The sequence below is a fragment of the Linepithema humile genome, chromosome 2, assembly GCF_040581485.1.
Source record: "Linepithema humile isolate Giens D197 chromosome 2, Lhum_UNIL_v1.0, whole genome shotgun sequence".
Lineage (NCBI taxonomy): Eukaryota > Metazoa > Arthropoda > Insecta > Hymenoptera > Formicidae > Linepithema > Linepithema humile.
Genome location: NC_090129.1, coordinates 7,921,561 through 7,948,456, shown reverse-complemented (window position 1 = coordinate 7,948,456; position 26,896 = coordinate 7,921,561). Strand labels below are relative to the sequence as shown.

The following is a 26,896-nucleotide window of genomic DNA, read 5'->3' as shown; positions in this document are numbered from 1 at the left end:
GCATTTCCTTCTTTCTTCGACAACGGCGACGACCTTCGTCGACGGGTGCCGTTCCGCGCCAAGAGGGTTGCGACCACGTGCCTTTACCCCACTATCGCACTATAATCGGAAGTGCAACGGTAACGTGCGTGATATTATCGCATTTGCGGCGGCGAGTTGTACTGTGGCCAAATGTTGTGTGAATCGAGGACTTGACAACGTTTCCATTATCTCAATGTTCAAAATTCTTACAGAGAAAAGTCCACTTATCGAACATTTATCAATTTTGATCAAGAGTGATTAGCTGATAAAGTCAAATACGCCCATCCTTCGCAACATAGATATTTCTAATTATTTATTTATTTTAGTGCGTCGAGTATGAGATATTTTGATTATCAATAGATACAAATATTTCTCTTCATACACTTAGAAAAGCAGAAAAAGTTTTTATGATCGTATGAAAGTTTTTCGTGACGAGCATTGAGCAAATATCTGTGGAAAATATACAACACGCGGAGAGCAAATCAATGTGAGTTGAAATATGCACTGCGGCATGACTAAGCGTAGATTCTGCAAGATATTTTTCAGAAGTATCTGCGTGGAGAGAATCTGTGAGAAAATATACAACTATATTCTTGTTTGTGTGGACAATCGGTATCGATAGAGCAAACGTCATTCCACGTAACGGATGATACAGTATCAAGATATGACATCAATCTCTCATCCGAGCTGTACATTTGAAATGAAACTTCCTGGACTGGTTTACCAGATACGACCTGCTTCTTCGGAGAAGAGAACGGATAACTTCTTAGTCGCGCGAAGGTCGACGACGATAACGTGGCTGAGACTCAAGGTAACAATAATTATGATTTACTCTGTAAAACACGCACAGTCGAGTACGCTTGATGTAACATCTCATAGGAAGCTCATTAAATGCAATATACTTGTATTGAATGAGTGAGAAATGATCTCTGTTGTTCATAGAATGAATCGTAATTAGAATTAAATATTTTAGAGATTCTTAAGAATGGATTAATTTTTTTTTTAAATTAGCGCGAATAATCATAACACCGAATAGACATCGATCTCTGATCAATCTCTAAAAAAAAATTTAGCACTGTTACTAAATAATTTTCGAAAATAATTTCGTCATTTCTTACGCTGAATGCTACAGTTTTTCGTTTAACTTTCCTCGCAAGAACCAGCAAAGCGGCCGTCCAAGTCGACCGGAAATGCTTTAAAAAGTTCCGCGCGAACAGCGTCGGTGGGACGCCGGCAATTAAACTTTTTCGCCATCTCGCGACAGCGAAAATTGGAAATTTGTGTCCCCACTAGAATCTACTGGCGTCTGCAAAATTTTATCAATTAAAATATCGTTAACGTCCGTGCAATCTAACCGAGATGCTCGTTAAAAAAAGCGTTCGCGTAAGATAACTACCTAGGTGAACTCTTTCTTGCTCTACCTTGAGATTGCTGCGAAATTTAAGAATGGAGTGAGTATAGCTTCAATTTTTTCATCACAATCAAGATAAACCTAAAGCTTCGAGAATATTAAATATTTAGAAGCAATTGGAACGGCATGGCACTTAAAAGTGTTATACTGAAGTGTTATATAACTGAAACTAATATTTTTATTTAAAAATGTACAAGTTACTATTTGATAATTATAATAATAAAATAAACAATAATGTACTATTGCTACAATGTTTATGTTATTATTATAAAATTCTATTAATAATAATTATTATACGATTCTAAAAAACTGATATATTATTGAATCACGCTAAAAATTATTTCTTTCCCTCGATAAAACCTGAATATTTCCGCTGTTCGCGGAAGATATAACAGAAAGCAAACCATTTTCCAAAATTTTATAGTAACGTACGGCTGCAAAAGTTAATAGGATGGTACGAAATGTGGGAATGGGAACGAGGTAGCAGTAGCGTGGCGGCACGTAAATCACAGCGATCGTCGGTGTTTCTGAGTGTGTTGTGTTATGTGTGAGTAATATACGCGCCCAGCGGCTCGGATGCGTGAGCATGCGTTCGTTAATAGGTTTGCACGTGCGTGTCCCTAAACGTAATACCGATTTTATCTATCCTCTTGTCTACACAGACCGGTCAACCAACGCGGAGGGAACGAACAGCCAGACAGTTTGATCCAAGTTGCTTGGTTGCATTTCCGGAAGCCGAACTTGTAAAATTGCCGAATAATCACCAATTGTTAAAAGGAACTAGATAAAATGTACCTATCTATAAAATCACACATGATCGATGATAATGTGACAAGCTATTGCATTGCGGAGGATAATCAAATTTGAGTAATTTGGCTCAATGAAAGGCTGCAAAATTGAGATGTAAAATACTGCAGTGCGAGTTGTAAACGCAACACGATAACATTGCATAAAAATAATTTCACTTGAATCTCTTCGTGGAAAATTGAATATTAATGTTATTGACATTGTTTCCCTTGCGATGCTTTTGTTTCGAATTTTAAAATGTAATCAAATGCAATGTGTATCAGTTACATAGTTATACATGACATAACATGTGATATATAAATTTTATAGAATATCGTTATTACAAATATCGTTCTGTATTTGTTAACTTGCATGAAACATACATATCGTTGATGATCCAATATTTTTATATCTTTTTATTATTTCACGAAAAATATGTAAGAAACTTTTCTTTATATAAAGTTATTAATTAAGGCTTCTGATATATCGTATATCAAACTAAGAATGTAGAGAATAAATGAACCTCTGCTGGTTATTATTATAAATGTATTTGACTTACAAGATAATATCAACAAACGTTTCAGCCTGTATCAGGCTTTCCCTCAGTGTTGAGCAATACAAAATCTAAAATTCAGACACGTTTTCAATTTTACAAGTCAAATATTAATACACGCAATTTTTATGACAAAGAGATAGCGCAAAATAATTGAGATTTACATGTTTAGTGATAAGCATTGTTATAATAGTGTTATGATTGTAAAGAATCTAACTACTATTATAACAACGCTTATCACTAAACATGTAAACCTCAATTATTTTGCGCTGTGTGCCTTTGTCATAAAAATTGCGTGCGATTTTTTCCTAATCAAGTACATTATGTATTAACGTGTCCGAATTGTAGATTTTAGATGTAGGTTGAAACGTTTGTTGATATTATCATGCAAGTCAAATACATTTGTAATAACAACCAGCATGGGCTCATTTCCTTCCTACATTTCTTAGTTTGATACTTTTCTTTATGCCAGAAATGGTAACATTGTACATTATCACAAAGGACTCCGCATGACTTTGCTTCAACTTTTACCGATATTATATTGGTTTTCTACAGAATGACTTCAAAGAAGTGGTATGAATAAAATATTTGAACTGGTACAATGCTTATAAATCAAAAAGAAAATGTTGCTCTTACGACATAAACAATAAGAATCTTCGGTTTTGTCACAATGCCGGAAAAATCGTTTTCCTTAAGAAAAGAATTAACACCCTTCTTTTTAATGAAAGAACAATTCGTCGTCACCGTTTGAAGATAATCTCACCGCGATCTCGGAAACCGTACGAGCTGCACTTGCACTCGTCGCTTTATCAACGGGCTCTATCTGCATTGTGCATTTTGTCGCGTGCATTTAAACGCAATATCGGACATGCCGTCCGATCGTTACGACACGACAAACGCGTTTTTCTAATCGCAATTTGCCCTATCGTATTAATCGCGACAGATCGCGCCGATAAAGTCACAGTAATGTACTAAAACGCCACGCAATTAATGATAATATCTCGACGAGTCTGCGGTGCCATTCTTTCGATTAAAATAGGTGCATATCAGAGAAAGGAAGGTGGCACAGCTACACGAAAAAACTGTAAAAATTGAAGTTCTTCTTTATTTTTATTACATATCACGATAATGTAATTTTGCAGTTAATTCAATAAGCACGCTGTCTTATTTATATAAGACTGGTGTTCATTAATTTATATGTAAATATCAATAACTTAAATAGTAGATTTTTATTAAGTTTCTCAGCTATTCCATTTCAATTAATATAAGAAAAAAGTATGAGAAATTAATAATGAAAATGATTTATAAAGTGACTTTCGACCTCGAATATTTTAAAAGCAATTTTTTTATTTCCATAATAGTTATTCTTTCTCTTCATAAAACAAAGTTGTCGAAGAAAATCTTTAATGCGATCATCGTGAGTGAAGACGAGTGTCACGCGCGAACTTGATACTTAAAAAATAATTTCCTCGGCAGCGCCGATTCTCGTCCCAATCGTTCGGAATGAAGACGGTTACGATGAGGATACTATAGATTTTCCGTAGCGGCGTGAGTCTGTTTCAGCGTGAAAACTCAATCGTAATGGCCTATAAACGGCAGCCATAAAGATCATAACGGTACATTAAACTCGCTATCGTTGGCGCGCTAACGCCGCTGCTGATGCGGTCGAAACTTTTACAGCCTAATCCCTCGTCTACATTGCAGCCTTTCTCCCTCCGAGTTACCGAAAACGCCAGAAGAAAATTTAAAGCCGCATTACAAACTCCGTCGTGTACACATCGCGGGCGTGCTCGCAGCGTGCTACTATGCTAATAATTTACAGCACTATCAGTGTCACTAACCAGAGGCGAATATTTAAATTTACAACCCGACTTCAAAACCGAGACTCGACACAAACGCGTTCCACGTCATTATTTTGTACATTCTTATCTACTTCCTTACGCCTCAGGTATTACGTGTCATGTTTGATGCGATAAATAAGCGTGCACGTGTACATAAATGGAAATTAATCCAAGACGCGACTAATCTAATTATCGCGGAGCTGTGCAACTACAAATTTCGGAAGAAAAGAAAACAAATTGATGAATTGTTATCGAGTTACGAATCATATTACACGTGTGTAACTTCTCATTCACACTTCCCGCTGTTGTTCGAAAGGGTTTGAATCTCTACTGCCCCTAAAACCCTGGCGAATGCCGTCGCGGAACAGGTGACGAAATGTTCATCATGTGCGAGTGACAGCCGACGGGAAAGAGGAAACAGCCTTTTTCTTTCGCGGACGGGTTTTCGCGAGGGTCCCTCTGTAAACTCAATTTTCTAGCGCGCGCGCGAGATAAGGGTCGGTCTCTTCCGCAAGCTTCACCGCCGGCCGTCGCTGCCTGCCACCCTCGTCACTTTGATATCGATGAGGGTAATTTACGCGAACATTGTTGGCGAAGAAGATTGATGCGTCGAGTGCGTGCGAGGGCACCGAGAGGCTCCCGGGGCCCGTCACACCCCCAAAGCCGTTTCCCCATCCCCCCTCGCCCCTCGTCGTCCCCCGACCCCGGCCATTTCCTACTCCACTCTTTCGCTCCCGAGTTCTGGCTGCAACATGATGAATTGCATTTCGACACTCTACAGCTCTACGAACGATTGTCCTGCGAGACTGCCCCGTCATTCAATGTATTATTGCGCGCGTAAAACTGGCGCCTTGCCTCATTTCCGCGTTATCGCGATTAAATGACGCCGATACGATTTCCTTCTCTCTCTCTCGCGCCCTACCCCCTTTTTTTCTTACGATGAAAAAATCGATGAGGCTAGCCTTAATATTTTTTCCAGCGAAGCAAAATGATCGCAATAGTTATGTGATAGAATAAATTTTAAGAGTTCAATATTTTTATAGCAATTTATGTGTATTCTTATTTGAAGAAATAGCTTTGCAAAAATACTTTCCTGTCTTCGTATTTATTTTACTAGAGTTCTCGTTTCGGAAAGATTGTTGTTTTTGTGAGATGCTTGAATCATAGCGAGCGGCCGAATACGCTCTTTGCCATCGATCCGATGACAAATCGTCTTCTCGTAGTTAATTTGAACCGATAATAGGGCAAAAATATTGCTTAGAACATGATTTTGTAAAAATATGAAAAAATAGTTAATAAAAAAACAGGCTACGCGATGCTGTCATAGTGATATCTGAATCATTTGCTATTCTAATATTATCGCATCAAAATTACTAAACATTCGAAACAAGGACAGAAAAAAGAGAAAAGTACCATTGTGAACATCCTACGTTGGAGAATAATAAATGGGGTTGAATGACAATCTTTCGCGATTCTTCCCGCCTTTATCTGCGATCGCGGCGGCATCGAACCAATCTATAGAGACACGTGTACACACGTGCACAGTGTACCCTCAGTCTTTAGATGATGAACAGATATGAGATTATTATTAGACGCTGTGCGTAAGGCACACGAAGCAACGTGCATATGTACGCGTTTTCGCGTGACTGCGTGTCGTTCAAGCTCTCTGCATCTAATTATCGCGCGCTGATGAAAGCAATGCCACACTTTTATCGTACCGACGGCTTACACTCTAATTATTATTTTGCGCTATAGATTAAAATGGTGAAGAAATATCTTTCATCGTAAAAAATAATAATATAAGCGTACGAAATATCTCTTCCTGTATTTAACGTGAAAGTTGCGATGTAATCGAGAAAAGCCGCTTGTAATAAGTTGATGTGGTCGCATATTTTCCGATTATTTGTGCATATAATCACACTGTATTATTGTCATCGTGAGTCATTAATTTTTCAAAAATTATTAACAAAGACTAAACATGAGGCTTCGCGATATTACAGATTTCATATTTAATTGTACGATTGTCACCGTCAGCGTTACAACGCGTCGCGACAGCTTGCGGCAAAGTTAGTTTACGTATGTCGATAGTTGGGAGGTGCTGGAATATGCAATCGCGGCGCACAAATATTCACATAGATACGAGCTCTGCGCTTATTCATGGCGTACTAAAAAATTCATGGAAATATCAAAGTTTAAGTATCCGACAAAGATCGCGGTTGCTGCGAAACTGGCGCTGAAATATCCGCGAGAAACACGTTGAACCGCAGACGCGCATAAAAAGAAAGGTGCTATATACGCCGCAGAATGCAAAAGTATTGTGAAATCTGTGCATAAATGTATATTGATTTGTGTGACAGAAAAGCATCTGTGATTCGTTTTTGATCAGATTGTTCACCTGCAACTGAGTTGTTTCAAAATCTACTCAGTGAGCGTTATAAAATCTAGATTCGTACAATTGATTAACGAAAGCTTATGCAAGCTTAATGATCAGAAGATAAGAATAACAAATATAATGGGCTGATCAGAAAGTTTCTTCAAATGTTTACCTTTCCTTTTTATAAAAAATTCCGAAGAAAATTTCCAATCAACTCAATATTATATTTTATCTACATATAAAAGTATTGTAAATAATCTTTGAGATTAAAAAATATTTTACGATAAAATGATAAAAGTTTTACTTATTATATTCCAATTACTTATTTTCGATTTTGTGTATTCGAAAAAAGCGATAAATTAAGGACGTTAAAAATTAAAAACTTAGAAAAAAAATTTTGTAAAACTTGTTAAAAAACTTTGTGTGTACAAATTTTATATTAAATGTAAAACTACTCGCGTAATTTCGGCTGAGTTGCGTAATATGATGTGATTTAGTCGAATGGGCATCGTTTAAGCTTTCTAGGCTCCTTTGTCTCTTGTCTTCGAGGTTACCCTTATCCCCGTGCAAACATCTACCCTCTTGCACCCGTCGAATCTAACCAGCCTGCCCGGAGAGCGTGTCGGAGCCCGACACGGAAGAGCGGAGATCAGCAGCTGCGTATCGTGCTCGCGATGCACCATGCTGGTCTTGATGGATGTTCTCGCGTGCCCCACCGTGCACGTTAAACGCGTGTACAGGGGGTGCGCCCCGAATCTCTTACACTATTCCAAACCCCAAGAGCCCCGGTGTCTTTTCCGAAATGAACGGACTTCGGCGTGAACAATTCCGCCTGTGCTCGAACCCGCCGATTTCCAGGGAGTTACGCAAGCGTGTTATTTCTCCCCCAAGGTATCTTCATTTTCCCTCCTTGTCTCGCGCCATTTCTCCAATCTCTTTTACAATCAGTTTTAAAGTTCCTTCGGAAACCCTTCGAAACAAAAAACTTAGATATCGTATCAAACTCATCATTCCTTTCAGTTATGCGCCTTCTTCGATGTATCTAAAGCCAATTCTTCCATGGCAAAGTTTGATAGAAATAGTGCCACATTTTATCAATCTTCAACAAGAGTTCTGTTCAAACTTGATTATTCAAAATAAATTTTTGCTGACGTAAAATTTGCTTGCGTATTAAGTACAAAATAGTTTTATTGCGTATTTATGTTCTGAAATTCGTTAATTCAGTCACATTATTGATTTTATAATGTTAAAATATCTTCTTGTGCTATCTGTTTTTACAGATTTTGCTTTACAAAAAAATGAAAACACTCTTTATCAAAGATTATATGTTATATGATATTTGTTTAAGAGTGCGATGTATAAAATATGTATGTATCTAGCCTTTTTCTGCAGTCTCTTCTTCATTTTTGAGGCTCACGTACTGAAGGGAAGCCAATCTTAGTCAGGGACGCTTCCTTTATACTGTTGTTCCTGCCTTTCATCTCAATGATATAGCCGAGAGGGTATTCAATCGAGCCGTAATAGGACTTTAGGCCTAATGACGACCGAGGGAGCCCAAATAAAACGTCATACGGCGCTTCTTTATCTGAATGCTTTGAAAATCAATTGTGGATACTCATCAGTTGTCATCGTAAAAATACCCGGTGTACATTATAAATTGTGCCGATGCGGCGTAGCTGGATACTCGAGTAGGCGCAATTGTAAGCGTGTAATGATCGATAGTTTCCTTGGCTACGATGTAACGTCATGATCTTGCATATTCGTTGATTGTAGAGTGATTGATCGCTCTAATTTACGTTTCGAATTAGTGAAAAGCAATCCGTAAATATTAATAAGTTTAAATTAAAGTTTGGCCTTATTGTCGACAATATTCTTGAATTAATCTAAATAAAATCTCCTCACTTTAACTCTTGAATGTCACGTTTAGTAATCTAATTGTGACTTTGTAAATAATTCCAATGATTTATAGAGGATCGATGGATTTCACCATCATTTTTCATCTTACAATAGTGAGGGTATCGACGTCGTACGTTATAGAGAAACGGTTTAATTATTTTTATGTAAATGCCGCTGGCGGCGTTCGGGGATTACTGATGCAATTTCGTGGGACGAGCTACGTCGCCAATTCACGGAGTTTCGGGGATACATATCCTCGCATAATGTTCCGAATATGCGCGCTTCGAGCGTCATGGGGCCTATACGAAAACCTCGTGGGGCGGTTTACCCCTCGGCTAGATTCCGGTTGATCGACGACGCTACGGCAAGCAGATGCGCCTTCATGATTACGAGAAATTGGTAATGTATTTTTTCGCCAATCAACGACGATGTTTCCGTAAGATTGTGTATGAAAACTTAATAAAAATATTGCCTAATTTTTCGCCGTATTCTGAGATTATTATATCGTTTTCTATTAACTTTACGAACAAAATATTATCATGCGTAAAAAAGTGTTCGGAACTTTCTCACGATCGATAAAACGAACTACGGGAAATATGATTCGTATAAGGGTGCACTATTGTCGAAGGGAGAATAACTCGCGGGGTGTGCATGACTTTTATTGCAACTTTTAGTACTTAGAAGTTTTACGTCCCACTGTTATTTGTCGATGAGTAATCCGCGCAGTGGCGCAATTTTATTGGACTCTAGAAGCAATGTACCGAAACGCTGCGAAAATAATATTTGTCTATCCTATATTTATAACAGAGCTGAATTAATGAAGTGACGTTTTCAGGAATTACGGGGCTTCTAATTGTTTCTAGCCACTCACACTATCCAAATAGTATGACAATTATTTATTATGTAACGTGTGACATTACAATAAAATTAAAGATTATTTAAATTTTGTAATATTTTTTAAAGTAAGATAAATCTATGTGTATTTAGCGCAATGTTAAGTTGTAAATCATAGAAGTATAGATTATAAAGTATTGTAAATAATTGTAGAAGATTACAAAATTGAATTTTTTCTTTAGCTTTCTAGTTTTTAATCTAGAATTTAGTCTTCGAAAGCGTATTTACTTAAAACACAGATACGAACAGTATCAAATAAATTTCTATATTATCTTGGTCTTTCGAGAGAGGCAGTAATTTATCGCCTACGAAGTTTTCTAAGATGTTCCACAGAAATATTACGAAAACCTGCACTTATATAAGTATGCAGATGTACGCGTGGGAGAAAATTGTTTAAATGTCATGAGCGGAGATAGGTCCTGCCGTTTTTGGTTCTAGCGTCCCATCAAGCTTCGTGACTCCGACACTTTACTACAAGTTACGCAATATTCTCCTGTCTCTCCGTTTTGTCTCTCTCACGCCCATGTATGGATGTATACGTTATTTCGTGACCCCATATAAACTTTTCTCTCTCTATCAACAGTAGATAGAAAATAAACAGTATTCTAGCTGTCATCGGTCCGCTCGATCTATCTTCCTTAGAATATTTCTCGTTTTGTTTATTCCAATCTATCACCGCATTCGATATCACTTACACGTCAAGCGATAAAACTGAGATTACATGCAGTATCTATGACACAACAAACGTATGTACCATTATTCTTTCTCTGGTCATTGAAACGGTGATGTGTTAAGCAATGAAATAGCTAATAGACAGAAGCATTACAAAGAAAGATTATCTATGAAAAATTATCAGAGTATCATCTATCAAATACACGAAATAATGGATTACATTAGATTGTATTCTGTGTACTTTTCCTTTTTCCGATCGATCAATCGAGATAAAACGTTTACGAAAATAATGATGCGTATGAGCTTGTATAAAAACGTTTTGTAGGAAGCCCGAAGCTTATGGAAATATGAGCGGCGAACAGTTCTTTTATTATACAATTTCAACGAGCGTCCTGCTAATTCGATCAATTAGAGTTGAGCGAGTTTAGAGAGCGGTTCAAGACGCGAATAGCTATCGCGTCCATTCAGACTACAGCATAATCGGTTCACAGATACACGAACACGACGGCGTTTGTCCCTCCGTGGCACAAGGCCGTTTCGAATATCTGCCACGAGTCGCTGCAGATTGGAATCGGTCTCGCGTGTGATACCTGTTAATTAAAAGCGGACGGCCGACGGTTGTGCAAAGTGGCGTATCTTTGGAACAACGTGCGCGATTGTTACGCTGGCCGATGAGAAATTATTTCCTGTGTACATACGGAAGTATGTACGATAATTGAAAAGGTTGGCATGTGCAAGAAGCCATATGTTTATTTTACATTTCAATTTTTAACATTTTAATTGACGCAGCCAGAAAAATATAATTTAATATTAAACATACAGAACTATTTATAAATTTTATATAAATAATGTTGCTGAATATTATTAAATTACACAGAGAGGAAAAGAATTATATTCGAAAAAGAACTTTTCTTCCTCATTATTATAATTATAATTTTTTTTGAAAGAATGTTCATGTTTGCTAACGGAAAATTATTTTCTGGTGAGAAGATTCGAGTAGAGAGTAACATATACGATACGTGATACTGTTACGAAGAAAGGATTATAAGCCGCAGCTGCAGGCAAATGTTTATGTGGCTGCTGAGTGCAGCGATCCGAGAAGCCCGAGTTCATCCTGAGAGAACATTCTTAAAATGTAAACCGAGTTGCTAGTCGAGTATGCAGAACATTATATTGCGATGTCTTTGTTATCAATCTATTCGTCGAAATAAATGTAATTTCGTGTATTTTCAACATATGTTGAATTAATAGTGCAGCATCAGCTACAAAACCAACAGGTGCCATAATAAAGTGCTTTTTTTAATATTATTTTACGAACATCATAATTATTTAGTTCAATTTACGAACATCATAATTATTTAGTTAACAATAATTTCAATTACCGTATTTTATATTCGCAATTATATTCTGAGCGGAGGTATAATATTTGTTGAAATTGTCGCTATCGCGATGATTCGAAACGATGTATTTGTTATGTTGTAACCGAGCGGCAAAATGATGATCCCCGCCGTCGGGGCCATAACAAATCAGATTTTGAAGAATAATAGTATCTAATTGGCTCTGGTTTCGGGGGTAGGGATGTGATAATGCTCGGAGCTGTATAAAATATGAAGAAACGAGACTCTCTCGCTCTCTCTCGCTCTCTCCCGAAAAGACACATCGAGCCCTTCGGAAAAGCAGAAATAAAAGAGATCGAAAATCGAGCTCGCTACCAGTCCGGAACACCTTGTTAGCAATAATATACATCTCTATATACAATACATACATATATTGGCTCATACTTTATCGATCTTATGCATCCAACCGCTTCGCGTCTACACAACATATTTAAATTATTGACATTTTGTTATGATATACTTATTAAATATGCGATAATTATGAAAAATTTTCGTTTCTTTTCATTTATGTATCGAGGCTGATGAGCGCAGTTCACCGAGGGTCTTCCTTTCATTGAGATGAGAAAATCGGGACGTGCAAAAGAGCTTCCGGTAGTATTCAAATATCGAGAGAAGGGAGGAGTGCGCACAAGAAAGAGAGAATTAACGCGTGAATGGCATCGCTCACGGGTACGATCCCTTAAGGTCGCGCGTATACATATATCGCACAGCGTAGTTCTGAATGCGTGTGTGTGTGTGTGTGTGCGCGTGCGCTCCGATTATGAATGTGGATTAACTTCATTCGTGGCTGTCCTATTCATCGCGTCACAGCGGCAGCAAAACAATAACGAGGGAGGAAGGAGGGATATCTCACTATATGCGTCCTTGTTCCATTGTCACCGACGTCTTTTGGAATGCGTCTGATTTATATCGAAAATTTGGGTGGGAAGACTAATAGACTCAGGCAGAGCATCGCGCTCGTATCAGGCCATCCGTAAATTCACGTCCCACGAGTCGGTATAAACTGGCATTCATGCACCACAAATTGGAGTACATCGCGGGCCACGCGTGGCTGGCGTCGCCGCATGACGTAAAGCGACGGCGCTCGATTTACCGCCTTCGCAAACGATGACGGGAGGATGAATCTTTTTCAAAACGGATGCTTTTTTGTGTACCCGCGTTCCAGCGTGATATTTTCGCTGTGGGAAATAGCTTCTATAGATTGTTCTCTATTACTTTTTTTTTTGCAGCGATGGTATCTGAAACGATACTCTTGGCAATATTGCTACGTATTGATTAAAAATATGATTTATTGAGTTTCACGATAGCTGCACCGAATTTGCTTTTTGCGATTATCAAACTGGCATTATAAAATCGTAACATTATACATAAAAGATTTATTAATAATTTTTATTCCATATATGTAATTTTTTAATATTCAAAAAATATTGAAGAAAAATACCATACGTATAATCGCGCAACATACTCGCGCTTCGTTGCTTTTTCGCGATGAAGTGACGCGTTAATCTCTTTATTACGAGAATGAAAAAGCAGTCACCGAATGGATGCTCGTTGACGGTTTTCAGTACGAACATACGTATATATTTGCCATGAAAAGAGGAGGCGACAGCTCGCATCGTCGACTCTTTTCACTTCGTGAGAGTTTAAAAGAAGAAAAAGAAAGTCAAGTGTATAAAGCTTGGCGTGGAGAGAAATATTTCGTGCCTCGTGTTGATAAATCGCAAACATGCAAGGTCGGCTGCAAGCGGAGCGATTACTTGGATGTATTCGGGGTCAGATTGCAAATCGGCGAAGTATGAAAATTACACGGTAATCTTTTCAGCATAATATCCGCACATCAATTTTCCCAAAATGCTTACGCGATATGAACAAGTTCGCCGGAGAATTGTAATACTTACAAGCTAGTTTGAAATTCTTGTAAATATTAAAGTTATATGTTAAAACAGAGGAAAATAAACACACTATATTTGGAAAACTACGCAATAAGAAGAAATAATAATTGCAATTATGCAATTTTGAGAGATTATTGGATTTAGATCTTTGAATAAAAAAAATAATTAATTATAAATTCTGTGTAGTTTTGACGTCGTTGTAATATTTAAAGATAATTAATCGCTGAACCATGATAATGGTTCACGAAGAAAATTGTGTATCAAAAATTACCGCCGCGGATCATAAAGGAATTATAAGTTTAAATACTATCATTATGTGAGAAACATAATAAAAATTTTTATAATTCCTTCATAATGCGCGGCTACTGCCGTGCATAATAATTTTTGATATAAAATTTTCTCCGTGTTGTTGTTTATTTGAATTTTATTAATAAATCTTGGCTTTATCTTCGTGCTTTCCACAAATCAATATTTAAATATCCAAATGCAGAATTCATAGTATAACGTTGAACTTCCTTGCAAGAAAATTTACTCTTAAAGTTTTTCCCTTTCAGTAGCTCCCTCGGAAAGGGAATGCGATCAACGAACGATGACGTCGGCACTGCTTTGATCCTGTCGTCTTTGATCCATGCCGCGTATTGGTTTCACATCGTCCTCGTCATCGTAGACGTTCTCATCAGGTTATAAGGAAAAGGAGACGACCGAGACACAGAGTAATTATCGTCGTTATAACGGTCAAAATAATGACATACGTCGCTTCTGTCGCGTCTCTTTCAAGGATATCGAGTTTTCATAGCGTCGCATGATTTCCCAGACGGTAATTGACGGTTTATACAAGTATGATCTCACTACAGGGTGTGTACAACTCACGCATCCATTTTTTTCACGTGGGAATAATCGTTCGCGGAATATGGTAATTGTAGTAAGGCCTGGAATTTCTCGATGTGGTTCGCGTGTGGGAAAAAGTGGCTTGGCTGATCGAACGATATTTAACGAGTGCGGATGGAACGGAAACGTTTGTAATGATTTGAGAAATTTCCAGTAATAACTAATTTTCAAACATTATTGTATTCGCAATTTAAGTAGAGCAATATTTGGTGTGTAATTTTGTTTTTATATATGCAAATAGCATTTAATTTGTAAATATGTTAAAATTATACAGTTGACGTACTGCAAATAATCACAAATAAACGTCTTGTTCTAATATTTGATGTATATTATATATATATATATATATATATGTAATTACATTTGACGAATAATAGAGAGTGGTTTAATTCCGATTATCGCAAAACTAGAATTTTATAAAGCAATGAAAACTAAGTCCGACGGGTATCGACTGATGATATATACAATGCAGCTACGATGTAGCTCTGAAAGATACCGCTATCTTACAGTAAGCTTTCACGTTTGTAGAGTGTGATGTTACCGATTATTAGTAGGTACGATATTTACGGTTATCTGTGTAATAAGTTATTTATTCTATATAGAATATTTTACACATATCAAAACATTAAAAAATGCTCTATTAAAAAATGCTAATATATCTCAAATTTCTAAAAAGAATAAAAAGTTAAATATTTAAACCATATTCGGATTTTCAAACCTCACACATTTGAATGAGATCTATTATAAATTAAAACAAAAAATTGAAAAATGTAAATGTTTCTCAAAGCAAAAATTCGTAAAAAAAAAAAAAAAAAAAAATTGGCATTTATAGCTAAATTATGTTCTGCAACTATAAATTTATTTTTTATTAAAACGCGGTAAAAACAGATTTATCTATTTTGTAATACTAATTTTTAATAAAAAAACTATATTTTTTTAATTAAAAAAATACTAACAATGTAAATGGGACGAGACATAACATAGAATTGGTCCATTCACGATTGCACTCATTGATCACGTATGTAGGTGAATTTTCAGAATATATCTAGCACTTCGTCTTTAGCAACATCCTGCTTGCAGAGTAATTTCGCCATGGCCATGGAACGATGTCAGGTTTACGATCCGTTAACTGACAAAAAGCATGTGCCTTGCAATTTCGCGAGTATATTGCCCACCGTGAGATAAACGAAATTTCATAGCTATTATTCACGATCTGATTAACCGACGAGCAGTCTCGATATTGTAGAAAGGATCATTAAATCTTGCCAGCTTTACCATTTCTGACATATATTACGCTGTTCAAATTACCTATTGACAATTGGAAAATTCTATTAACTTCATTTGACAATCGCTATTTCGTCACAAAGAACACATTTCTCGTTATACGTCAGATAACAAAATAAGGCTGTGAAAAAAAGATAACAAAACCGATTAAAATCGATTGAAGCTTGATTTGCGTGTCTAAAATGATCGATTCAGTCATTTTGATAATATAATTTGCATTTAATTAGTTTGCCACGCAAATTTATCTTCCGCTTCTCTTTATTCCGTGCGCTTTGAAACAATGCCGAGATAAGCTGTTTCAATATTATAGCGAGCATTCTCCTGCAATTTACGTTTTGCCGTTTACAATGGTGCAGCTTTGATTTAATGTTCTAAGTGGGTCGGGGTACGTGCTTATTTTTGGCAAATGAATAAACGCTTCGTTTACCTTCTGATGCTTATCAGACTAGAAAAGATTATCTCGCGCCCCCACAGTTTACGGTCCGGCAGATCCGTGAGAAGATAACTCGAGTGCTGCGCGCGTACTTCCGTGGGCGAAGACAATCCTGGCGAACCAATTTCTGCCAGTTTCCTTCTTTTAATAGCTTCTTTCGCAAAAATAGACGATTCATATAAAACCAGATTGCATCGTCGATATTACGTTTTTAATCCACCGTCCTCGTAGTAAGTGCTTGTCTCAAAGAGAACGTAAGCCGCGTAATTAAAAGTTTTCGACATGCGATCGTCTCACTTATCTGTAAACCTCATAAAAGTACAACGCCAATAGTTCAACGTTCGTGCAATAACGAGATCTGTTAATTTGTTACTTTCTGTGTAATTTTAATTTTATAATAGTGTTATAACTTTTTCAATTTTAAATATTTTCCTAATTAAAAAGGAGTTAAAAAATTAAAATCTTATTAAACAGAAAGACTCGCGTTTGAAAGAGAAATTGAAAGAAAAATATCTACCTGAAATTTACTTAATAAAATTCCATTACTTTTACTTTTTGATCGTTCATAATTTATAAACTATTTTTATGTCAATATAAAAAAAAATCATCTGCAAGATTTGTTACAAAAATTTATAAACAAATGGCAAATAGTATGAGACTAGTCCGTGATTCTTCGTATCTTGCACATAAATAGATGATCAATGTGGAAAATCACGCGGTAAATGTGTGTGAAAATTATGGTTACAAAATTCGAAATTTCATAGCTACAAATGTCACGGAAATCGCGCGGTATGTGTGAAAATTATAGTAAAGTTCGAGCTGGGGACGTCAACTCGGTGGCAATCGCTGGCAATTACCAGAGCTGCTTAAGTTATGAATTCGAAATTTGCCAAGTTGCTTGATCGTGACGTTAATAGTAATGTCGTTTTAGCGTTTAATCAGTCACCTTTGTTTCCTTTCGTGAAGCATTTCGACGGGAATGCAAGATAATCTCTATTTTTAACGCGAAACTTTGCAATCAATCATGTAGATGTGAGAAACTTGCGGTACAATCTTATTACAGATACGAACTTCATATTCACTGTGAGTCACGTCGGAAGTATGAATCACGTCTCTTATATAGATTTGCATATATCCTGCAGTTTCCGGCGCGAATATTCCGTTTATCTTGATTTTGCCGAGGACAATTGGCGCAGAATCGAGTTTTAATTAAAATTTACCCTTTAATTGAGTACAGCGCTAACTGTCCAAATCTACATTAATCCGAATTCCAATAATTCCGGTTGTTTGTCAAATATATATGTATTAAGAATTATTGTGTGTACTTTCAGAGTTGACGACGGAATTGAAAATGTATGCTTTCAGTTTTTATCGCAAAATTATATACGTCACATATAAACTTTAGCTTTTTTAAAAAAACACACTTGTTTTCGATGCAAATATATCTTCTTACTATCTAATTAATATAGCGCTGAGTTAATTAGCTTCATGTATGGAATATTTCAGAAAATGTAGGTATGGACTTCAGTTCCAAGGCACTTAGAAATAATGAGAAAAGTTTGTATATAAACGGTTATCTCTCTCTCCTATATATATTTTATGTATCAATACAATTCTCGTTTCTATTAATAAAACCAATATTTGCCGTGCACGTTAAAGTTTCATATTTTCAGAATCAGAAATATCGACTCCAAGATGTTAGTATGTGTGTGACTTACTGAAAAAAAAAGGTAAAAACTATTAGGGTCAGGGACGGTGCGCGTGTTTTCCTATGTGTGTACGTAAACATAACATAACGTAACGTGCCGGGAGAACTATTTTCCCTCGGCAAATGACCCCGTCTGATTGAAAACCGGAATGTACGTGAACGGAATCGATTACGCCTCAATTATTCCTATTACGGTACCATCGGTATGCCCGGCGTGACCCGCGCTTTTACGTGCGCGGCTAAAGATAGGCGTAGCGCTCCTAAAGACGTTCACCCGCTGTGCTCTTGATCAAAGGGGAAGAAATGGAAGCAACTACGGGAAAACAAAGTCACATAATCAGAAGGATTGTGTGAGCCTTAGAGAGGGTTTAGACGGTAAGAACCAATCGACTGTGTGAGGCATCGCACGTCTTCAATATTAACGATTCGAACTGGAAGAATCCCTTTCTCTTGGAAAATGTTTTTATAGCATCTGAAAACCTATCCGAAAAATTAGGTTTGCAAAAATCTTGACATGTGGATTCCTAACATAAATTCCTAATATTTTCAATATGATAAAATAATTCTACAAAGATCAAATAAATCGCTGTATCGAAATTTAAGAATCGTGCCTCCGAATGTCTACGTTGAATAAGCTTCGGCAGATAGTCCAGCTACTTATCAAAATTTGAATAATCTTTTTTGGTTGCTTTTCATATAAAAGGTTTAAAAATTCTCTTGAATTTATGCTAAAAATTCAGTTATAAGTTTAATTTTACTTAGCACGTATTTTTAATACACCTTAATTCAAAGGCATTCGTAATCGGTATTTTTATCGCCAATTTGGCAAACAATGTAGTTTTTTAGATCAGTGAAAATTTTACGAAGCATTGAGGAAAGGATAATCTAATTTTGGCAAAAGCCGCATGCCTTTCAATTGCTCGGCGCGCACGCTATCTTTGATCGTCGTGGTCCCGCGTTCGTGTAGGTGTATTGGTTCATCGTGTTTTTTGTTTATTATGCCAGCGTGCTTGCCTGGCTTATATTGTGCCGGTGGTGTAAATGCGCGGGCTGCGCCGCTCTTGAAACCGCGATCGACGATACACAAACCCATCCTGCGCGGGCAAGCGCTTTCTATTTCTACGCCTTTCCGCAAAGTCGATCGGAAACCACGGATTGTGTGACAACGACCGAGTTATCTCGCGGCTCGCTTTCCAATTTATTTCCAATTTATTTTGTGTAAAAGTGAAAACTTTCGCGTCGACATGCATTGATCGTACGAGTGCAAGACAAACTCTTTATCGACAAGCGCGGAACGCTTGAAATTTCCGTAAAAACGTGCAATAATTTTATTACGCGTTATTCAGGTTAATTGCAAATTACGGAATTTGTAGGAACGTTACGCGCACCTCACGGAATATTTTCCGGACGAAAAGCGACCACTCTTCGGTGGCTCCTTTTTCGTTTAATTAATCGCGACTTTAAACTCGCCGCGTTGCGCGAACGCGGCCGCTTTAATTTTCTCCTAACAACGTTCATAAATCCACGAATAAAATTCTGGTATCCGCGGCTCTCACAATTAGCGTAAAAGTACCGAGAGTTAACTTCGGCTGTAACAATTGTTTAACGACGTAATCACATTACGGAAAAAAAGAAAAAGCGATTAAACATTAATCGCTGCAGCTCGATCAATATTTGGTAAATAAATATATACGCAAAATTTAATGCGGTTAAAATTTCATGCTAATTTTCTCGCGATATTTAACAAACGATTCGATTAAAAAATTAGCATAAAATTGAAAAAGTAATATAATATAACTAACATATTATTTTACCATAAACGTAATTAATATTGTTTTGTTGATTAGTTCATTATTAAATAATTAATTAATTGAGAAAAGTTACGATAATATCATTGCCACGAGTTGCAAATTGCTGTTCTTTTAATTAGATATATTTTGTGTGTTCTTTCACGTAATATTAAATTAAACGTTGTTGGCATTGCTGGCGCAATGTTCATTGTAATACAACGATGTCGATAAATTTTACAGTGGAATCTCAAACATTCGTTTATTTGGTGCTTTTCAAGAAAAGAAGAAACTTTCTAGAACATGTCTCGCATTCCTGAAACTAAGTTGAAACTATAGTTAAAAGTCCAATTCACAGTAACGGGACAATTCTGAAAACTCACTTTTTCATTTCGCTTAATGTATAGTAACTAGAGGTATTTAATCGAGCAGAAAAGTTCGGTTGGGACAGCGAAGAGCATCCAAAGACCATCTTATGAATGGCTGGCAGATTGTGCCACGTACCACCAAACTGAATTATTCTTGTGACAAAGTGCTCTTCAAATCGCTAACAGAGGAAGCTTTATGTCACTGTCAGTGCCATGCCGCTTAGAACAGAGACTTCGTCGAGGGACATCCTTAATGCTCTCGCACAACCGGTTAGTATGTTTTTCTTTTGCAAAAAAATATTTTCAGTAGCGACTCCTACAATTGGAGCTCTATAATTGGAATATCTGTGAGATAACGTGATATTCTATGATTAAGCGCAGCAGATTTCGCATGAAAGCGAACCGTTTAGATTTCCAGCCACATATACAGTCCCTCCACTATAGCTACTGTACATCGATAACATCGTTTCTGCTTACACGCTTTGAAAGCAAAATGCTTACATTATCCCGCCCATTATCCGACACATATCTGCGTCCGGCGGAAGGTGAATTTGAATATGATAACGACACGAAAATGTTTGTACACCTCTAGGATAGATTCGGGCAAAATATAAATTGCTGCATAATTAGTTCACGAGAGCGCATCGCGCATGAAGGGGCGTGGGAAGTGAAGCGAGCAAACAGGAGAAATTGCGCATCGAGGAGAGCGTAATGGAAATGAATCTGTCACTTTCGACGTGATCGCACGCCAGAATTTAATGTTCGCGCCTCGCTTATTTCGGATTGTCCTTCGCACACTTGTCGCTCGCAGATGCTGCCCGCGTAAAACCGGCGACGTTAAATAAATGAATTCTGGGCTAAACATGTCCAAAGCGGCGCACGTAATTTGTTTCGCACAGCTGCGCTAAAATCGAAACGCGGATCTTATCACGTTTGGTAGTCATCGTTAATTGTTTACCGGCAAATAATCAAGCGCTCAATATGATACGCGCGTCTAATGATTAACCTCGCTGATAAAATATTATATAAATTCAAGTGTAATTTATTCGTCTAAATTAATGTTATATTCTTTTTCTTTTGAGATATAGATTTCTACCTACGCGTTTATTCCAGGCGATCTTCCGTTCCTTCTCACGAAAATACTCACGGTATTTTTCAATTGAAATACGAACACCGAGCGGTTGATTGAAACCTTTCAACTTCTACAGCATTGCTCGTATGATATTTGCCAATCGGAAGAGTGGAAAGAAATCGCACGAAACCGTATTAGACGAATATGAGAGAGAGAGAGGGATGAAGTGACGCTTGAAACAGCGTTCAATCTCCTGCGAAATCATTTTCATAATCGCCTACTGACCGTTTTCGCATTCGTATTTCGCGTGTAATATTTACCTCGGTCAAGTTGTGTTTAAAAGTGACAGTACAATTTTTGCACCGGAGTTTTATTTCCACAACGAAATACGTCACGACGAATAAAAACGATCTGTGCAGCTTGTGCTACATTTTGCGACAGAAAAACCGAATGCGCGATAATGTCCGTCCACGGCGAGGCGTTCATTAAAGATGCGCATGCGATATTTTTGTTGTCGTAGGAGGAACGGAGTCGTACTGGGAGATACGTCGCAGGCGGGACTGCTCTCGCGGTTATGCTGCTCGCGCTGCACCATCTGCTTCTACGGGGTGCATCCACGGGGTCCATAGCTGGGGTGTGCATACCCGCCGTCATAATGGCCTCGTACATTATCTGGGTGCTGTACTCCGCCCGCAGGGACAGGCGAAAGGTAACGGGATTTGAACTGTCGTGTTGTTTTTCCTGCTCTTTGCTATACCAGTCCGCGGCGAGCGTGCACGTAGGTATGCGGTATTACGAGGTCAACAAAAGACCGTAGCTACGAAACGCGTTTCCGCGATTCCAGCGTAGCATAGAAATAATCAAATGGCATGTAAAACGCAATTCCTATTGCAAAATCGACGTAGCACGTTCAGCGGCATGTAATCCGCTGCGAATGGCGGCTGACATTTCCTGAATTTTCGTTAGCTCATTATCACCTTTCACCTTTAAACGTTTTCCCCTAGTAGAATTCCCAGGGGAAATTAGGAAACGTCAATGCATGGGGAAAGGTGATTTTCAGAATTCACGAAAGGATGTCGGCCGCAAGGTCGGCCTTGAAAAATAATGAGATTCTTAACGATTGAGCGTCCGCAATTTCGTAAAATTCTGATTATATCTGAATGAAACTTAAAGCAGATAGCTGTTACGAATGAAAGAAGTTTGCCTGTCTTTTTTTATTATTTCGCGCATTGTAAGATTGAAAGGTTCAAAATGGCTCGCCTGTGCAATAGAATAAAGCATTCAGACTTTCAAACTGTTCAACAATAAAAAAGAAATATTGTATACTATTCGTTTGGAATATAACGCATCACTTCACCACCTTTTAATCTTCCATTGAAATTGCTTTATACATATATTGCAATATGTGTATGCTTTTTGCATGCCGGTTGCGCCAATTTGAAATATTTCCCGTTTAAACTCTATTCTCTCTCTTCCACATTCTTTTATGAAATGTAATTAAGTTAATGAATACAAAATGGCACACAGCACTAGTCACCATTTGCAAGATAAGCGCGATACGTATGCCATAACAATAGACATTTTTACGCAATCTGCGGCCATTGTAAGTCTCCTTTTACATAAAAATTTACCTAAATTGCGTGCAATATATAACCATTATATATATTTTTTACAGTTAAAATGCTAACATTTGTAAAAAAAAAAAAAACGTATTGAAACGATAACTAATACAATATATGCATAAGATTCATACAAAGATAATATTGATTTATAACACTTTCTATTTGTTTTAATTAACAATCAGTAAATTATTTAAAATTCTATAGATCTTATAATTAAAAAATATTGTAAGCGAACAAAAATAAAAGATAAAATTATGATTTCCACTTTATTATGGACTCGTGGAAAATGAAGAATAAAATTAAGATTTCCATTTATTATAAAATCGTTGAAAATTTAAAAAGCACCATTAATTAATTCCGCGCGTAGATAATTCATAATTCATAATTCAATACGCAGTATGAATAAAGAGCCAAAATATGTAGTATTTCTCTTTCCACGATAATCGGATATACATTCCAATAGGTCAGAACAGTTCTAAACACGTGTTATATTGCCATTAAACATCGAAATTAATTAATACCCATATTCACATCCACTATGAGAAGGTCAATTTGTTGGAAAAGCAAAACAAGTGACGCAAACAGAATCGTCAATCCTATTATAACGTCAATCAAACAAAATCGCAGATAATACGCAAATCTGATAGAAATAGAATGTTCATTCCTTTGTCGACGCGATCTATTTGTGATTCAAACAACTTTTCTCTCACGCTCTTTTAATCGCGTTTGATGTATCATGCTTGGTGTCGCGATGATGGCGCATAATGACGTGACCAATTAAATTGGCGTCGAACCATTTCGGCATTGAGCTGTCTCGAGATCGAATTACAGCGGACTGTATTCGATCGCTTCCTGTCGATGCTGTTCACAATTTCCGCAAACGGATGCAACGCAACTGAGATAACGCTAGACCAGAAATATATCGCTATGCCGATAAAGTAATGATTTTGTCTCTATGCTGGAAAACAGACGAAACTACTCATCGATGAAATTAACTTTGAATTGCAAAATCAATCTGTATGAAAATCACAGATAAAAAAACAGTGGTGTTGACAAGTATTGAATGATATTAGAATTTTAAATAATGTGATCTGACAATTAAGTTAACAAATGAAACTTGTTTATGCATCCATTGCATTTTAAAGCTTTGTAAATTAAAGTTACGTCCTTCAAAATAGCATATTGGTTGGTACATATCTTATTCAGTCCTTGTATCGCAGCGCGATAGCGCATATAAATGCAATGTGCACAATCAGCACGCGCTTGAGCTTGGCCGATGCAGTATGCAGGCTTTGCCAATCATGTGTAGCAAATGTTGCATTGTGTCTATTTCGATATACACGTAACATTACAATACGGCATGATGCTCGTGACAAGCGAATGCGGTATAAACGCACGTTTCGTACCAACCGTTACTTCCTAAATAACGTTGAACGGTGAGTTTCCGATGTCAGCTACAGAACTACATGGCAACTTTCCATGCAGCATGTTTAATTCTCATAGTTTGTGATAAAATAAAGGCTCGCTTTAGCTGCGAAACAGATTGGAACAAGCTAATGTGATTTTAGTTAAACGTAGATTGAATCTTAATAATATATTATTGCTGTTTCAAAACACGCAGTATTGAGCGTTTCATTCCAGTTCATTTTAATTTCAGCCGCGTTTTCACGTGAAACGTCAATTATTTAATTGACATGCGATGAATTTGCGCGTTGATTGTTACACGCAGTTGTCTGCATACGAACATGACAGTTAAACAGAGAGAATTAGGACGAAATCAAAGGAATGGATGCAATTACATCATGCGTTTCCGTCTATTTACATAATCTTGTTTATCATTAATTTGTTGATTGCCCCATAGCATATATCTCGAACTGATTCCCCCACAGCAATCAGAAATTAATTTTATAAATCGGCCATGATAAATAAAATTGTTTTGACAATTAAATATTTAAGTTAATGCAAATAAAATTTCTTCAATTCAATTAACGATATATAAATATAAGTAATTATCAAGAAAAAAATAAAGAACTTTACAATATTAACATTTAACACCTCTGTAAACATTTGGCACCCCATTTTCGAAAAAATTAATTTTTAGCAACTAATGAATACACGGAGAAAATTTTATATAAAAAATTACTATGTACGGCATTAACCGCGGACCATGAAGTTGCGGACCGAAAATTTTCACTATGTTTCACATGTGAACAACATAGTAAAAATTTTTATAATTCCTTCATGGTCCGCGGCTACTACCGTACATGGTAATTTTTGATATAAAATTTTCTCCGTGTAGAAGATTAAAATACGAAATTTTAATATTTTGATACAATAACTGATAAATTAAAATAAACTTTTTCTTGAGCTCACAATCAAAATTCGCGCCGTATAGACATATGAATGCATTTTCTAAAGAGTACAAAACTCAAATATTAACAGTGAAGTAACAAGGATAATGCAGATGGTCTGTTCTGCATGCTAATAGGGCGACGCGTACCTGCCGGAAGGTAAATGGGATAACTATCCTCTTTGTGTAAGATTGAAAGGACCACCGGGCGACGCGCGGCAAAATTGCACCTTTGAGCGATATTTTCAATTTTCGCGGGAATAGCGTGCGCGAGATCGGACTGTGTGTGACAGCGCAGGCAATTAAATTGGCTTGGAACCAAAGCTGCGTCACACAGATTGATCCAATTATGCCGGACGTCCGTCTCGACGTTGACGCTCGCTCGCCGTTCGTACGAATTTACGGGCTATGCACTTCGCGTGCACGTCAACATGAGCGTTTTGCGGTCCTTTACAACCATGATATATATCTAATCGATCGTTGATTTTAGGCGCTGAGGCTCGCCACGGCGATACAGCTGACTGAAGTCATCAGCGTCCCTACCAGACCCAAACCCGATGTTATTTGCAAAGATGTCACCAGCAATTTGGGAAGAGATCCGCTGGATTCTTACAAACCACAGAACGTTCGCGAAAATCTCGCTTTTTCCAGCAAGGATGAAGCATGAGAATTGAAAATCGATATTCAGATAAATGTGCCTCGGATTAACTTTCGTTGGCGAATGCTCAAAGACACCGTATTGCTAAATCCATGACGTTAAGAACACATTTCTTAAAAATTTTATATAACATATGTATGACATTTGTAGTTTCAGAGTTTCATATAAAATATTCTTGTAAACAATAAAACTTAGTAGTTAATTAAACCTTTGTGGAGCGAAAGAGCGCCAAGTTGAAATAATTACGTTCCGTGTTGCAATTAATTTTCGTTGCAGCACAACGGCAAAGGAAGCACGTTTCCTTCTCTCTCTGATCTGCACAACCTCTCTGCATAACCCGACTCATAAATCGGACGTACGTACTTGATTTGTGTCATCGTCGAAAGCGAAATCGGTCAACGCTTGAAATATGCGTGCGCATCGATGGCATTCGTAAGCGCGGCGAACTGTATTTTGCAAATCGATCCGCTGAATTTCGCGCGCGCGAATCACAGCGAGCCGTAACTCATCCGGATTCCATTTCGACACGGTAATAAGATTCGCCTTATTTGCGGTGCGCGATTGCGGTGTCCATTTTTCAAGAGTTTTATCTCACGGAAAAAGTGATTTTGCACTTCTGCGATGTTAACACCGCACTTTTGAGAATTGATAGCATTCTGGCTCTCCTTCCCAAAGAGTTCTAGAGTTTCATTTCGGAAAGGGTTCCGGCGATTAAATCTCGGTGACGTTTATATATTGCTATGATTTCTAATTCTGTTACACCTGTTCGTTCGATGACGCAAAACCGTTCGAGTGTTCTTCAAGCGATCGATCGACGAGAAGATCTAAGGGATGCTGCACTTAATTTTCGCCGTTGTACTCTCGGCGTACAAAGTTCCGTATTGTTGTGGTAATCAGGTTGTCGGGTATAACCGGAGGTCTCGAAGTAAGCTGTCGATTAAGCTTCGCTATCACGAGGAAAGTTTCAAGCACATTCACGGAAAATGTGC

The 26,896-nt window shown here is 37.3% G+C and overlaps 1 protein-coding gene across 3 annotated transcripts; it reads left to right on the top strand.

The window, feature by feature from the left end:
* The first annotated feature begins 37 nt into the window (after window positions 1-37).
* Window positions 38-26,896, top strand: LOC105678799 (uncharacterized). 3 transcript variants are annotated; one of them, XM_067349944.1, is made up of 4 exons: window positions 38-832; window positions 20,270-20,475; window positions 21,798-21,986; window positions 25,740-26,896. In XM_067349944.1, exons 2-4 carry the CDS (start codon window positions 20,419-20,421, stop codon window positions 25,914-25,916), a joined length of 423 nt encoding a protein of 140 aa, XP_067206045.1. In that variant the 5' UTR covers window positions 38-832; window positions 20,270-20,418; the 3' UTR covers window positions 25,917-26,896. The 3 variants fall into 3 exon arrangements, with proteins under 3 accessions (XP_067206045.1, XP_012233873.1, XP_012233871.1); XM_012378450.2 differs by lacking the exon at window positions 38-832 and adding an exon at window positions 19,140-19,727; XM_012378448.2 differs by lacking the exon at window positions 38-832 and adding an exon at window positions 19,140-19,727 and having other exon boundaries at window positions 20,081-20,475.